The 16,788-nt window shown below is 46.1% G+C and overlaps 1 protein-coding gene across 5 annotated transcripts in view; it reads left to right on the plus strand.

The window, feature by feature from the left end:
* ARID4B (AT-rich interaction domain 4B) overlaps nucleotides 1-16,788 on the plus strand; it is a 2,504,499-nt gene that overhangs the window by 28,370 nt on the left and 2,459,341 nt on the right. For all 5 annotated transcript variants that reach the window (XM_077486552.1, XM_077486551.1, XM_077486548.1 and 2 more), the window contains exon 2: nucleotides 896-956. In XM_077486552.1, coding sequence (XP_077342678.1) covers nucleotides 896-956 — 61 coding nt within the window. The remainder of the gene's footprint in view (nucleotides 1-895; nucleotides 957-16,788) is intronic.

Consider the following 16,788-nt stretch of genomic DNA (forward strand, 5'->3'; position numbering starts at 1 on the left):
GCTAACCAGGGTGCATAAGCCAAGTCTCTCCCAGCTAGCCATTTTTCTAAAGAGACCCACATTTTAGACTGAGAATGAAACTTCCAGTTAAGTATCCTCTGTGGAATAATAGCCCTGTGGTACTTCAGGATGTCTGGGACCCCCAGACCCCCCGTCAGCTTCAAGCGCCTCAGCAATGTCATGGCTATTCTCGGTTTCTTCTTTGTGTTCCACACAAATGCCGATAGTATGCTATTCAGTTGGGTAAAAAACAGTTTGGGGAGGGAAATGGGTATCTTTTTTTTTTTTTTTTTTTTTTTTTTTTTTTTTTTTTTTTTTTTTACAAATAAGAGTACCCGGGGCAGGATGTTCATTTTGATAATATTCAGGCGACCTAACCACGTAAAAGCGGTTTTGGTCCACTGCAAGAGATCTGCTTTCACTGTGTTAATTAAGGGGGGGAAGTTGGTAGCATATAAGGTGGTCCGTCAAACTGAATGCCCAAGTACTTAATGGAAGACTTGGCCCAGGTGAAGGGGAAAGCCGATTGTAAATTCGTCATTAGCGACGGGGTCAGGTGAATAGGTAACATCTCCGACTTGTAAAAGTTTATCTTTGAAATTAGACAACTCTCCAAAGTTCTTCTGGACTTTTACTTTTAATGTTATGTTACTAGTGTTGCATAAATTTTTGTCTTTTATGCTTTTTATTGTCGCCATACAATTTATGTCAGCTGCTTTATTAGCACTAGCACAGTGATTAATTTTGAATTTATAAATTAAACATAGCTTTGTACCTTTGCTGTAGTAGAAGTGAAGTATTTTTAAGCTTTGAATATTTTAGTCTCTGGGCCCGTATTATGTTGTATAAAAAACAAAACAAAAAGTAAAAAAAATTTTTTGTTTCCTTTTGGCAGGTATAAGACTGGAAATCTGAACAGCCCAAAAACACTTCCTATTTTTTCTGTAATTATGAAGGTATGTACTATGATTTAAATTTCTGGTTTATTTTGTCTGAACTTGTTTTACAGCCGTTTAAGCTGCCCCCATACATGTTAAGATCTCTCGCATTCAAGACAAGAGAAATAACTTGATTGCCACATTCAAGCTAAACAGCATAGATGGACAAATGTTGACTATTGTAGTTTAACATCCTCCTAACATTCACGGTCTTCCACCAAATTCATTACTTTACACTTTTGATCACCACAGAGGAGGTTGTCCTAGGTTAATATCTCTGTAGAATGAAGCTGTAATGCAGAGTACCAAAGCCAACTTTGTTAGGAAGTCCTTACTTAGCTTTTTTATATTACTGTCTGCTATATCTTTTGCTATACAGTACTGAATTTGGTGATATTGTAGAGTGAGAAATTATTGGGAGAATTGAAATCCAACAGTGACTACTGAAATGTTGCATTTGTCTGTTGCTAGTTGCATCTACAGCGCTGCACAGCTTCCAAACTCTTGCTCTCTCTACTAGCATTACAGTTTTTACTTTCACTTTGGCTTTGTTTATTTGCATTTCAGCTACAGGGATATCCACCTGGAGCTGCCTGTGTCATATTTGGGAGCCCTTTATTTTTATGATTATGCTCTGCCTATCAGGTCAACTATGTTTGCTGCAGCCAAAAGGATATTCTTATTTTGCATGTGGGATTGCAAAGTATCTTAGTGTGCCATAGTTTTATTTGACCTTTTATCCTCCTTTTGGATACAGAAATACAGTGTGTTATCCGTCCATACAAACTATCAGCTACACGACAAATTTTAACATGCTAGATATCAGCAAAGTGATAATTTATGGTCTCAAAATATTTGAATTTCCCTGGCTATGCTCAAAGGAGTTCACAATATACACTAGGATTTTAGAACATCAGCATTGAAAATGCAATACAAACGATGGCTTTTATTGACAATCCATTATACGCTTACTTGCAAAATCTAATTTCATGTTGTGAGTGTTGCCTGTCTGCTTGCAATCTTTTTCACAGCTTCCTGGATTCCCTAAGGCCCCTTTCAAACATGCGGACAGTATGTCCGTATTTCATCCATCCGTTTGCGGATGAAATACGGACATACATGCATCCCTATGGGATGGCGGGTGTCTGCGGTTGAACATCCGCAGACACCCACTATTGTCCGCCTCCGCAATTGTCCGATTCTGCAGACGGAGGAAAATCCTATTTTTCTCAAGTAGTCTTCCAGGACGGCACCCTGAGAGATGACTGGTCCACCTGACAGGAAACACAATCAAAGAGGTTAAAAGCCCCCGCCCCTCCCCGTGCTCCTCAGTTTTTGATTGTGTTTCCCCACAGCGAAACCGTTTGTTATTTTTTTACTAGACACGAAGCCTGGGGCTGGTGGTCTCCCCCTGGGAGCCGGGCCAAATGCCTGGGAAGCCTCTGGGTCCGGCAGGATGTTCTCATCCTTCCTGGGGGGTTCCCCTATATTTTCCTCAGGGGGGGCAGCAGAAACTGGAAGAGCCCCCCTGAGCGCTGAAGGACCCTGGGTACAGTGGTGTACCCAGAACTTCAGGGGCCAATTTTCCTCTCCTCTCCTTACCTGTGCGGTGGCCTTGCAAAAAAGGAGCCTGGTGTCCCTTTTGGGCTCAAGGTATCTCTCTGAAGACTCTAGGTCCAGCAATCCAGAGGGTCCTTGGTGCAGCTGGAGGCAGTATCTCCCCTTTGCAGCAGAGGTGCTCAGCTTTCTGGGGAGGTTTGGCACCATCTTCCTGGAGCTTGGTGGAGGAATGACATCACTTCCTCCACAGAACAGGAAGTGAGCTCAGAGTTCGGGTCATTTCCTGTCTACAGCAAAATGGTGGCAATACCAGCATGGAGGTAACCCCAGCCTCAGCCAAATCTGGGACATAAATCCAGGAGGAGCAGGCGCCCACTTCTCCCACAGACCGCCTGTGTTAGCTGTCCGAAGAAGCTCACTGGCGCCAGCAGCGTGGAACGTGAGGAGAGACCCGTAGGGGCCATGGCCATGGAGGAGACCACAGGGGGTGAGTCTGACCGGCCGCCGGAGGTTTAGATGGGGGAGGGTACCCCAACTCTTCTCCTCTGGGTGGTACAGTGCTGTATTGTAATGCCTGTATGTTTTTGTTTCAGGGGACGATGCCACTGCCCTTGGGGTTGCCAGCCGTCCCGTGAAATCTTCCACCCGCTCTAAGCGTTGTGGAAACTGTAATGCTAGATTACCCCCAGATCATCCTAAACCCTTCTGCTTTAAATGTATACAGAAGCTGACAGGGAAGGAAACCTCTCAGATAATGGAGAAGTTTCTCACAGTACAAACTGAGATGCTGTCCACTCTGAAAGCCTTTCAGTCCTCCCTTAAGTCTAGAGATTCAGAAGCTCACACCAGCAAGGACGCCTCCTCCCAGGAGGGCTCCACTTCCTCTAGGGGGTCTAGACGGCGGGCAGACAACCCAAGGTATCTCCGGTCTCAGGATTCAGAGGAGGAGGATGAGTCCGAATCCCATGGGCAGGGATTCTCGGACGAGGGTGTGTTGGACAGCCAGGAGGAGGATGAGGGGGAGGACTCCAGGTCTAGCAGGCATATCTTTTCAGCCGATGACATGGAGGGATTACTGAGGGCGGTTTACGCTTCTGAAGGGATTCAGGAGCCCACGGCACAGGGCTCTGCCCAAGACAAAATGTATAGGGGCTTAATTAAACCACAGGCCAGGGTTCTTCCGGTACATCCTGCACTCAAAGATATTATCTTAAGGGAGTGGAAGGATCCGGAGAAGAGGCTCCTAAAGTACAAAACATGGAAGCGTAGATGCCCCTTTACTGAGGAGGATGAGGAGAAGTTTTTCAAGACTCATAGGCTAGACGCCTCCCTGGCACAAGTTTCTAAACAATCCGATCTTTCCTTTGAAGACACTGGGAACATCAAGGATCAGATGGATCGGAGGGCAGAAACTATTTTGCGCAGGGCCTGGGAGGCCAACGCGGCGGCTATGAGCCCCGCGTTGGCCTCAGCCTGCATCGCTAGAAATGCGGACATGTGGATCTCTAAGCTGGTAGACCACATCTCCCAGACTTCCAAGTCTAAGGAGGTCTTAGATTCATTGGAGGTCGTAGGCAGCGCTGTTGCATACCTAGCGGATGCGGCTGTGGAGACGGTGCGCACAACCGCCAAGTCCGGTGCCTTACTAAACTCGGCTCGGCGAGCCCTATGGGTTAAAACTTAGGACGGGGATGGCTCATCTAAGACCCGTCTATGTGGCCTCCCTTTTGAGGGTTCCCTCCTTTTTGGTGCTGGCCTAGACCAAGCCCTTGCTAGGTCGACCGAAAAGGGGAAGAAATTCCCTACTAAACCGAGGAGGGATAGGAAGAGGTTTTTTCGTGGCCCCCAGGCAAAGAACTGCTTCTTGGAGAAAAAGGTCTCCCCTAATAGACGTTGGGGGGGGGCGCTGGGAAGGACAAGCAGAAGTCAGGCATTCTCTTTTCCAGCCAGAAGTCAGGCGACAAGACCTCCAAATGACATTCCAGTGGGGGGAAGACTTTCCCACTTTGTCCCTCAGTGGGAAAGGGTCACTCAGAGCCCCCATATTCTACAGATCATAAAAGAGGGTTACAGATTAGAATTTCTTTCCCCTCCTCCCACCAAATTTCTCCTGACCCACCTTCCCAGGGATCCCGGCAAGGCAGCAGGAGTCCTACAGAATATAGAAGAACTGGCCAGGCAGGAGGTCATAGTGCCTGTTCCAGAGAGCCAGCAGGGTCAGGGGTTCTACTCCCACATATTTGTGGTACCAAAGCCCTCAGGAAGATATCGCCTCATCATAAATCTAAGGCACCTCAATGTCTTCCTGCGGTACAAGAAGTTCCGCATGGAGAGTGTTTATTCTCTCAGGAGACACCTTCTCAGGGACGTGTTCATGGTAACCTTGGATTTAAAGGACGCCTACCTTCACGTCCCTATATTTCAGAACCATCAGGTCTTCCTAAGATTTGCAATTGCCTCTCCAGAGGGAGTTCAGCATTGTCAGTTTGCGGCCCTCCCCTTCGGGCTGGCATCCAGTCCAAGGGTTTTTACAAAGATCCTGGCAGAAGTAGTGGCCTTCCTGCATCTCCAGGAAGTAGCGCTGATTCCCTATTTGGACGACATTCTGATTTACAATCGGAATCGGGATCAGCTCCTTTTGGATCTAGCCAGGGTAGTGGAGACCTTAGAATCCCTGGGATGGATCATCAGCAAGGAAAAATCCTCACTGATTCCGGCCCAGACGAAAATGTATCTGGGATTCCTGGTGAATTCCGCGCTACAGAAGTTAGTTCTACCCCAGAGCAAGGTAGAGGGTATAATTTCAGCGGTCCTTTCTCTGTTAGAGGCAAAGACATCTCCATACAGAGGGATTATGAGGGTGCTGGGCCTGATGACGGCAGCTATCCCTGCAGTTCCTTGGGCACAGCTGCACTCCAGGACCCTCCAGCACTTCCTCCTTTCCTCTTGGGACAGGAAGAAAGTTTCTCTAGAAGTAGAGGTGGCCATTCCGATCGAGGTAAAGGATTCTCTTCACTGGTGGCTTCGCCCTCAGAGGCTTCAGGGGGGTCTCCTTTGGAGTCAGCTTCAGCCGCTCAGGATAACAGACGCAAGTTCCTGGGGGTGGGGGGCCCACCTGGAGGATCTAACAGCCCAGGGTTCCTGGGACATGAGTTGGAGAAGGACATCCTCAAATTTTCGAGAACTTTTGGCTCTATCTTTAGAGATCATGGGCTGGGCAGAGCATCGGATTATCTCCATTTCCGCAGTCCACATAAAGGGGTCCCTCAATGTGGAGGCAGACTATCTCAGTCAGCCGATTCTTCAGGGAGAATGGGAGTTGAATCCAGATGTATTCTCCCTGGTATGTCGGCAGTTCGGCGATCCAGAGATAGATCTGTTCGCCCGCAGAAAGAACAGAAGGGTAAAGAGATTCTTTTCCCTTGCCCGAGAGGGGGGCTCAGAGGGGATAGACGCCTTGGCCCAGGTTTGGGACTTCCGGTTGGCCTATGCCTTCCCCCCCCCCCCTGGGGCTAATTCCAAGGGTTCTTCAAAAGCTGTTTCTCTCGGAAGGCGCCCTGATTCTGATAGCCCCTTGGTGGCCCAAGAGAGCTTGGTTTCCGACCCTGCAGGGTTGGTCCATAGCCCAGCCTCTACACCTTCCTGTTTGGCGCGACCTTCTCCTTCAGGGTCCAGTTTGCCATCCAGACCCCAGCTTCTTCAGGCTGACGGCCTGGCTCTTGAAAGGCAGAACCCGCGGGAGAAGGGCCTGTCGGACAGAGTAGTGGATACTCTCCTCCTTAGTAGAAAGCCGGTCACAAGGCCGGTCACAAGGCGTATTTACGCTAAGACCTGGGGGATTTTTTCTCGCTGGTGTCAGGTGAGAGGGACTTCACAGCAAGAGATCTCGGCCATTCTGGAGTTTCTCCAGGATGGAGCAGAGCAGGGGTTGGCAACCAAGACACTTAAGGCACAGGTCGCAGCCTTATCCTGTTTTTTGGAGAGACGCTTGGCACTAGACCCTCTGATCAAGAGGTTCCTTTTGGTCAGAGAGAGGTTGTCCCCTGTCGAGGTGTCTAGGTTCCCACCATGGGATCTTACCTTGGTGTTAGAGGGCTTAACAAAGCCCCCCTTTGAACCAATAGACCAGATCCCCCTCAGGATTCTCGCCTTTAAGTTGGCCTTTCTGCTTGCTATTACATCAGCCAGGAGAGTAGGCGATATTCAGGCCTTTTCAGTCAAGGAACCATACTTTCGTTTATTTGAGGACAGGGTTATACTTAGGCAGGACCCCCTGTACCTCCCTAAGGTAGCATCCAGGTTCCATAGGACTCAAGAAGTAGTGCTACCTTCCTTTTGTAATAATCCCCAAAATGAGAGGGAAATTTATTTTCACTGTCTGGACGTCAGACGTTGTTTATTATCCTACTTAGAAAAAGTTAAGGAGTTTCGAAGGTCCAGCCATCTTTTAGTTAATTTTTCTGGCCAAAAGAAGGGCCAACAAGCCTCCAAAGCATCCATAGCTAGATGGATTAAGCATGCCATTGCTTTAGCCTATGAGCAGTCAGGTAATGCAGTTCCTAGGGACCTGAAAGCTCATTCCACGCGATCTCTGGCAACCTCTTGGGCAGAAAGGGCCGGAGCTTCAGTGGAGCAGCAGATATGTAGAGCCGCTACATGGACAAGCCAGAACACCTTCCTGAGGCATTACAGGGTGGAGTTGCTGTCCCCTCAGGATCTGGCATTTGGCAGGAAGGTCCTGCAAGCGGTTGTCCCACCCTAAGGTAGGCCTGAGCTACTTGCTCCTCTCTCAGGGTGCCGTCCTGGAAGACGACTTGAGAAAATTACCAGTTACACTTACCGGTAACTGTGTTTCTGGGAAGTCTTCCAGGACGGCAGGCCTACTTCCCACCCGTTCTCTTTAGGTACAATTTAAGGTATAGAGTGTGGTGGTGTGGTTTTCTTCACTCTCGTGCACTGGCGTGGGTCAATACTTTGTCACAACTGAGGAGCACGGGGGGGGGGGGGGCGGGGGCTTTTAACCTCTTTGATTGGGTTTCCTGTCAGGTGGACCAGTCATCTCTCAGGGTGCTGTCCTGAAAGACTTCCCAGAAACAGTTACCGGTAAGTGTAACTGGTCATTTTTCTATCCGTCTGCAGAGCGGATCGGATGAACACGTTCTCATCCGATCCCCCATAGAGGAGAATGGAGAGCTGACAGGGCGGTCCCTGCACAGTGTGCCGGGACCGCCCTGTCCGCCGCCGGCTCAGCGGGGACAACGGAGCGAACCCCGCTGAGCAAGCGGATCATCACGGGGCGGATCGTTACTGATCCGTCCCGTGTGAAAGGGGCCTAAATGCTTTGCAGCTTCAATTCTGCTGTTTACTTTTGATTTCTAAGGTTGCATTTGCACCTGAGCAATAGCGTCTTTGAACGTTGTTTTTTTTTAATTTTTCTATATTCCTATGCACGTTTTTGGCACTTTTTTTTTATACAGAATTATACAGCGTTTTTAAGCTTTTGACGTTGGTTTTCTCTTTTGGCCAACCAAAAAAATAAAACAATCATCTGTTGCATCATTTGTTGCTAGGTTTTTCAGCTTTTCTAGCTTTTCCATCAAGTTTACTTTCTCTTTCCTTTTTGTCCATTATTTATTCATATTATCCCCGTTAGGTTAAGGTTAGGTTTAGGGATTAATATTTTATGGTCCCTTTTTTTTTTTTTTTTTTTTTTCTAGGGTTAGGGTGTTAAAAATACTACTACATACACAAATAAAAATTGTATAAATTATAGATAAATTACAATAAATGAATACCATGTAATAATAAGTAAACCCTAACCCTAAAAAAACTTAAAATAAAAGGAAATTTATAATAATGTGGTTTTTTTTTTTTTTTTTTTTTTTGTTTAGGTTTGGATGTTTATTATTAAATATATAATTTTTAAGGTTGGGGGGTTTAATTTTTTTTCCGTGTATTTTATTATAATTATTTTTAGTTGTGTATTTACATTTATTCATATAATATTACACTTCTTGTTTTTATTAATAAAAAAATAATAATAATTAGGAAGAAAATTGCACAAAATGGCACACATTGTGTATTTACATTGATTTCTATGGAAATAAAAAAAAAGTGCCCAATTTGAGCTACAAAGAAACTCCAGATGTTTTTTGAGCTTCTAGCATTTGGCTTTAGGTGACCTCACGTGAACTTGTAAATCCAACTCTGTAGAAATTGTTTGTTTGTTTTTTTTTTTTTTTTTAATTTATTTTTTTTCCTCCTCCTCCTCTACTGTTTTGTAGCTTGAAGCTCCAAAACACTGAAGTGTGACTGGTGCCTAAAGACTACCCCTCCCTGTACCTTGCTGTCTACCAGCACCTCTGAAGTTTAAAAGGCATTCTCTGAATTCTGTGACACAGAAGTGCTTTACAGGACATAATGCATATCACTGCAATTAAGAAAGTAAACTTCAAAATCATACAGATTAATAGGAGTAGGTTAGAAATGAATACAAATCAGTGTAGAATTTACATTTTGACCTTATGTACACTTTTTCAATACAATACAATTCTTAATATATATGTATAATGGATTTAACTAGTCATGAAATAATTGTTTTAAATTTGCTCTGATCAATGGTTTATTACAACCCTTCAGGGCATCAATTAGCATTGTTATAAATATGTTGTTACATTAACATCGCTGTTATCTTCTTAAATTTTTGTTTTTTGATAAACCCTACTGAAGGGCTATGTTGGCTCCCGGTTTCGGATATTTATTACTCCATTGTTTTGTTTATTGCTGAAAAATTTTCAATAAAAATATTGAACAAGAAATAATTGTTTTAATATAATTTGTTTTAATATGTTAGTTTCAACCTAACTGACGAATCTCTATCTATTGTGGCAGGGCGAGGCTATGCCATTATTTTATTTATTTAGCCACTTCAGTGAACACTTTAGAGAGACTTCAATCAACTCTGGCGTTCATGGTTGTCCCTTCTCGTTTCAACATCATTGTAGCATATAAATTTTTTTTCTTACATCAGGGGACACAGAGCCGTAGTACTTACTACGTGGGTTATATAGGATCCATCAGGTGCTGGACACTGGCACGCCCCTTAAGGGTGAGCACTACTGACATCACTTCCTCCCCCGCGTTCCAGGGTGGTTAGCGTGGAGCTTCCCACACTATGTACAACAGGGACTAGCTGCTAAAACGAACAGGACTAACACCCTTACAGCTAAAGGACTGCCAGCAGAGCCTGCACCCTATCACCAACACACCCCAGGATTTCTTAACCTTTGATGGACATCACCACTTTATGAACCTGCAAACCAGTAAGTTAAAAAACCAATATATATTTATGTAATAGAACTACTGGAGTTTGCGCCTCCAAAAAACCCCTTCTTATCTTTTTTGCTTGTATACTGAGGTTATGGACACCCTCTGAGGATAGCTGCATTCTCACCTGCAAATAAATAGTGACTGATTTTAATGAGTCATTTAAGCTTGTATTGAACCATTCTAATAAGACATTACAAAAACTGGAGCGCCGGAATCCCTTCCTTTCTTTAAGACCCTCAGGTATAAAGGGGGGTCTGATCACTTCCTGGGCCCCAGATTGAAGGTTTTTGATCCTTTTAATGCCAGCCAGCTGCCTCTTCTTAAATAAAAAAAAAAAAAAAGTTTTCTGGGCAGGTCGCGGCCGCTCGTCGGGCTGAGGATTTACCCCCGCCGCCCGCCATGATGCCGGCACTCACACACTTCTCTGTTGAAAGAGGAAGGGGGCATGGTTAAACTGTCTTCCTCTCCTGAGAGGTAAAAAGAAAAATACGGTCAGTCAGATCAGCTGTCAAGGGTAGAACACTTATGTCCCTGTGTATTTCATACAAGCAGGTTTTTTTCTTCTTCTACCATTTAAAAGATTATTGCTATGATGTCTCTCCATAGTAGGACTAAACATAGCAGATTCCCATCTAGTCCTCGGGGCCCTTTTGTTGAGGTGCAGGAGGCTGGGGATCAGGGAGATCTTCCCAAATATTGGAAGATTCTTATTTTTCCTCTTCGGAGGACCCTAACAGGGAGGGAGTAGCCTCACAAGTCAGGTGTTTGTCTACTTCCTTACTTAACCCTTACTTAACCCTTTTGTTGCCTGCAGCACAGGCTCTTGAGGTATCTAACTCTAATAGGGTTAATTTGAACCTCCCCCACCTGGGGATGTTTTTCCTATTCATGCATAGCTATGTATTCTTAATGGGAACATTTCTATGAAAGAAATGGGGGGTTCCAGCTATTAATGCTGCAATCACCTCAGTGAGCAGAGTCTCACATGTCCAGTGGATAATGCACTGATGTTAAAGGATTCAGCAAGTTAAAGTTGGATTTTCCTTTTAAAGACAAGATGTCTTTTGCAGTTCAGGCTGCAATTGAAGTAGCTCAGTCCATTAACCCTTTAACGTATGCTCCACTATTGTGGTGGAGCATATTTTGAGTCAAGCCAATGCATGGAGGTTACTTGGGGGGGCTGGTTATAGGTACCGTACAGAAGAAGGTATTCTTACCCCAGTCGTGAATCAGTTCCATTGTAGGACTAATTAAACTTATCAGGATAAAGGAAAATTCCTTTTTAGGGGAAATGGTGATCTCCTTCAGGGTCGTCCCTTACATGCAGTTTTATTCAAAGACTGCTTCAAGACACCATCCTGTCGGTCTGGAATAAAATGGATTCGGGCCTTGTTTGTTTCCAATACACTTGGCTCCCAATATAGATCAGAGCCTAAATTGGTGGTTATCCAGCAGGAGGGAAAATCTTTATCCTGCAAGGTGTTAACAGATGCCAGCCTTCTATGCTGGGGAGCAGCCCTGGAAGAAGATTATGTCCAAGGGAGATGGTCCAGGACCTTGCCTATCAACTTTGTTGGACGTTTCAGGCAGTGCATCTGGCCATAGAATCTTGGTGGTCAGATTACGGGACTGTCCTGACAGGATTCAGTCTGACAGAGCCACGGCGGTGGCTTATGTCGATCAGCAGGGGAGGCACAAGAAGTTGTGCAGCCCAAAAAGAGGTGAATAATGTTCTAGCTTTGGCAGAACACAACACTCCTTGCCTATCAGCAATTTTAATATTTCAGGCGTACTACTTGAGACGCCAACAATTATTTGATCTCTTCACCCCAACATCTTCCTAGCAATATGCCAGATGGGGTACTCTGGACATGGACCTATTTGCGTCCAGATTCATTAATAGGGTCAACAACTTTATGTCAAACAAGGGGTCCGCTAGCAGGCGGAACAGACGCATTACTATTCCAAGGGGATCAGTTCTCACTGTTCTATGCATTTCCTCCAGCTCTGCTACTTCCGTGCCTTCTCCACAGGATTAAGCAGGATCAGAAAGAGGGGATTCTGGTGGCCCCAGCCGGGTCCCAGAACATCTTAATATATCGAGATCATAAAGAGGGCAGTAGAAGTCCTTTGGACTCTGCCATTATAGCCAGACCTTCTTGCACAAGGTCCGGTATTTCATCCTACTTTACGGACGGAGTTTAACAGGTTTGACTGTTGAATCCCACTGTATAAAAGATTGTGGGTGATCTCCTTCAGTAGTGTCTACTTTGACTAATGCCAGGAAGCTGGCTTCCAGAATCACTTACTATAGAATCTGGAAGGCATAGGTTTCTTGGTATGGATCCAGGGGTTGACACCCCAGGAAGTATGTCAATAGGCAGGATTCCTGCATATGGGACCTGAAATTAAGCTGGCCTTGACTTTTATCAAGAGCCAGATCCAGGTCGTGTCAATGTCTTTTCTTATGGCCTTTTGCTTCCCACTCTTGGTGCGTACCTTATTCAGGGGGTAACACGGTTTATCCCCCTATCAAGGCACCTTTAAATCCTTATGATTTAAAATTGGTCTTTTTGGCTTTGCTGAATCAGCCGGTTGAACCTTACGAGAAATTCTCTTGGTTCTTTAATAAGAAAGATAATCTCTTTTACTTGCCATTTCTTCTGCTAGAAGAGTATCAGAACTAACGGCTCTGTCTCTTGTAAGAGCCATATTTCATGATGCATATGGATGAGATGGTTTGATGTCCTCATCCTGAGTTCTTAACAAAATTGGTAACAGGTTTTCATTTAAACCAAGATATTATTCTTCCTTTTTCCCCAGAAGCCTTAATCTGGGGAAGAGAAAGCACTACAGTCTCTTGATGTAATAAGAGTGATCAAAAAAATTGAAAGGCAACCGCTCAGCTCTGCAAAACACACAGGTTTTGTTTGTACTGCCAGAGGGTCCAAGATATGGACAGGCAGCGTCAAGATCCACTATCTTCTAAATGGATTTGTCAAGTGATTGATCAAGCTTCAGCTTAAAGAAGAAAATTCTTCCTTCTCATATCAAGAGCACACTCATCCAGGGCGATTAGTGCTTCTTGGGTGGTGCATCATTGGGCCTCTATGGCTCAGATCTGTAAGACCATGACTTGGTCTTTGGTGCAGACGTTTATCAGATTTTATTAGATCTATATTAAAGGCCATGAGGATATTGCCTTTTGGGCACAGCATACACTGCAGGCTGCAGTATGAGTCCTTTGGCCTCCTGTTTCCTTTGATTCTGTCTCTCCCCCCCCCCCTTCAGTTGCCATTGCTATGGGACATCCCATGTAGTAGAGCCATGGTACTTACAGTATGTCCCCTGATGTAAGAAAAAAATCTTTGATGTACATCAGGGGACCCAGAGGTCCCTCCCCTCTTTTCTGTTAAAAAAAAAAGTTTTTATTTAACGCTTCAGAATAACAGTACAGTCAAAGTTCGGCATTTGATAATGTTTGTTACAGTGTCAATTTAAGAGTTCCATAGCAGAAGTTAACATCCTACAAATCCTTGCTGACCACCTTACTAACATTCCTGTACTGGTGAAGAATCCCAACAATCCCATTTCGTAGGGTATTCAATCTCTTCCCCCGTGGGGTTATGTATCCCCTGCTCATCAGCTGTTTGTAGTTTATTCCTTACCCCGTGTGGTCGGGTGACATTCAGAGCGAGGTGGGGGCAACCAGCCCCCGACTGAGACAGGGGAATCCTTCAGTTGGTCACCCTCCTCTCCGGCCCCTCACGCACTCTCATCCTCCCAGGCCGACCACACCTTGTCAAATTTAGCCGGGCATTGTCTACTCTCATAGGTAAGTTTGTAAAGGGGTAATACTGAATTAACAGCCTTTTGTTAGGAGTTCAACGTAGGGGGTTCGGCTAACTTCCCATGTATCATCCCTCTCCTAGCATAAAATAGTGAGAAAGTGATGCAGAGTTTTGCATATCTGTCCCCCTCAACCTCCCCCAAGTAGCTCAGCAGGAGCACCATTGGTTCCTTTGGTACATGTGTATCCAGCAAGTCGCTCAATTTCCCCGCAACCTGTTCCCAGTAGGCCTATATTTTGGGACAGGTCCACACCATATGCCAAAACGTGTCTACTTCTGTATGACATCTGGGGCAGGAGGGGTCTAAGTTCGGGTATATGTTAGCCATTCTGTGCAGGGTGTAGTACACCCTATGTATGAACTTAAACTGGATAAATCTGTCTTTGGCTGCTATCATAGATGGGATAAAGGTTCATATACAGTCTTCACATTCATCCTTTTCCAGTGCTGGGATGTCCTCCCTCCATTTGTCCTTTGTGTGTGTAGGTTTGGTGTCGTATGCTACTGTCAGGTATAGGTAAAGAGTGGAAAGAGGTTTTCCAATTACGCTTGACATGAGCAGGCGCTCAGTTGAGTCGGACTCAAGCGTCAGTGTCTCCGGGAACTGGGCCTTCATGGCGTATCTTGGTTGCCAGAATATAAATTCTGCAGTAATGGGGAGTGAGTATGTGCGTTTTAAATCCGTGAAGGGCATACGTTTTCCATCTCGCAGGAGGTGTTTTAGGGTGGTTATCCCCCGCCCAGTATGACTGATCCGGTATGATGTTTAAATGGGGGAGTGAGGGGTTGCCCCACAGTGTCTGGGCATACACAGTGTGGTTTATGATATATTGCTCTGGCCTCTTTCCACACCCTAAGCGTCGTTTTCATGGGTGTTGTCAGGTCGTATGGAGCCTTAGCTCCCCTAAATGCAAGGTTACTCAGTGCTGCGTAGGACCCCAGCATAGCTACCTCTAGTCTCATCACCAGGTTTTGCCTGGGCTGGGAGAACCACCACCTGACAGTGACCAGGACTGCCGCCCAGTAATATGTAAGGAAGTTTGGCATCGCCAAGCCGCTTGCAGAGAGAGGGAGGTACAGTATGCATCTTGCCACTCTGGGTGGCCTCCCAGCCCAAACAAACAAAGTCAGTATGCCCTCAAGACATTTGAAAAAGGCCCTAGGAATATGCAAAGGGGTATTACGGAAAAAATATAGGAATTTCGGGAGAAATACCATTTTTAAAAGATTGACTCTACCTACTGGGGTCAATGGGAGGCTGTGCCATGCTGTGCACCTAACCGTCAGCTGGGATACAAGTGGCTGGACATTCTGTTCCAGGATTGTCTCCGTTGTTTTAGAGATTTTTACGCCCAAATATGTGATTTGTGATGTAATCACAGGTACCTCATTTGAGAGGGGTACCTGTGACTGATCTAGGGATAGAGGGGTGCAGTGGGAACAGAACCGACTTGTCCCAATTTATGCGGATTCCCTGAGAATCTCCCAAACTGGTCAAATATCTCCAGAGCCCTTACAAGCCAATCGGAGGCATCCGCAAGGTAGAGGAGAGTGTCGCCCGCATAGAGGGACGACTTCTCCTCTATCTGTCCCAAAGGCAAAGCTATGGCCAAAGGCTCTACTGCCAGTGCAAATAGTCCCGGAGATGAGAGACACCCCTGGCGAGTACCCCCCTCCCAGAGGGAAACTGTCCGAGAGGCAGCAATTTGTGTGGACTTTGGCCGTTGGATTAGCATACAGCATCCTCAGCCATAACTTGAATCTAGGTCCAAATCCAAACCTGGAAAGGACCTTCCATAGATAACCTCACTCAACCGAGTCAAAGGCCTTCTCTGCATCGAGTGAGGCCACCACCCCTGCTGATTCCGGACTACTAACCCTGGCCATATTTGTAAAGTGTCCTGATGTTAATGTCCGTACCCCCTCCCCGGCATGAACCACGTTTGGTCCGGGTGGATCAGAGCCTGAATAACCATGCTCATCCTGTTGGCCAGGACAGCAGTTTTGCATCGACCTTAATCAGGGAGATTGGGCGGTACGAGGAACATAGAGAAGGGTCCTACCCAGGCTTGGGGATCACGCTATGAGGCTCCGTTAACAACATATCATGCAGTCTGACCATCAAGTCTTCAGCATATTGTTTGTAAAATTCGACTGGTATGCCATCCGGTCCAGGGGTCTTGCCCGAGAGGATAGTTTTTAGGGCCCTTAACAGTTCTTCTACTGAAATGGATGCATCAAGCACGTCGCGGTATTTAGGGGTCAGGACTGGGATGTCGATAGATCAGTTTATTCTGTGTGTATGTTGTCCTGGAGCTATAAAGGAGGCGGTAGGAGGAGACAAAGCTCCCGTTAATTTTGTCAGGGTTGTAATGAGGTGCACAGTTTTGGTCCTGTATAGAAGACACACATGTCCCTCCCGCTTGCTCCCGTGACAGCCAGGCCAAGAGTTTCCCTGATCTTTCTCCCTGTTAAAAGATTCGCTGGGATTGAGCCAGCATAGGTTTTTGAGTAAGGGAAGTGCGGACCCGTACCACCTCACCTGTTAGAGTCTATAGTCTAACGTAGTCCTGAGGGTCCCCAGTTCTAACAAATCTAGCTTCCTGCAGGCCTGCCTCTCTTTCTACTCTAGTCAGTTCAGCCCTTCTCTCCCTATGAACCCTGGCAATGATAAGCTGGTATTGTCCCCTCGTGTATGCTTTAAAGACATCCCACATCACCAGTGGGGAAGCCGAGCCCGGGTTGGTTGCCCAATATTCCCTAAAGGATCCCTGAAACTGACCATCCACTGCCTTGTCCAACACCCAGAACCTGGAGAGCCACCACAGCATGAACTCTGGAGCTGCGGATAGCTCCATGGTCAGCAGAAGCAGCACATGGTCAGAAATGCCCCTGGAAAGTATCTTGATATCCTTTGCCCTAGGGAGGGCAGCCCTCCCCACATAGGCCAAGTCTATTCTGGAAAAGGTCCGGTGGGAGGCAGAGTGACAGGTCTAGGCCCGGGTCTGAGGGTGCCTCCAGTGCCACACATCCGTCAGTCTGTACGTCTCCGCCCAGTCCAGGATGCAGGTTACCACTGACGGATAATCTATCCATGGTGGGGTCCGGAA

This window comes from Lithobates pipiens, unplaced genomic scaffold (assembly GCF_037356315.1).
Source record: "Lithobates pipiens isolate NorthernLeopardFrog02 unplaced genomic scaffold, aLitPip1_a1.2 Scaffold_18, whole genome shotgun sequence".
NCBI lineage: Eukaryota > Metazoa > Chordata > Amphibia > Anura > Ranidae > Lithobates > Lithobates pipiens.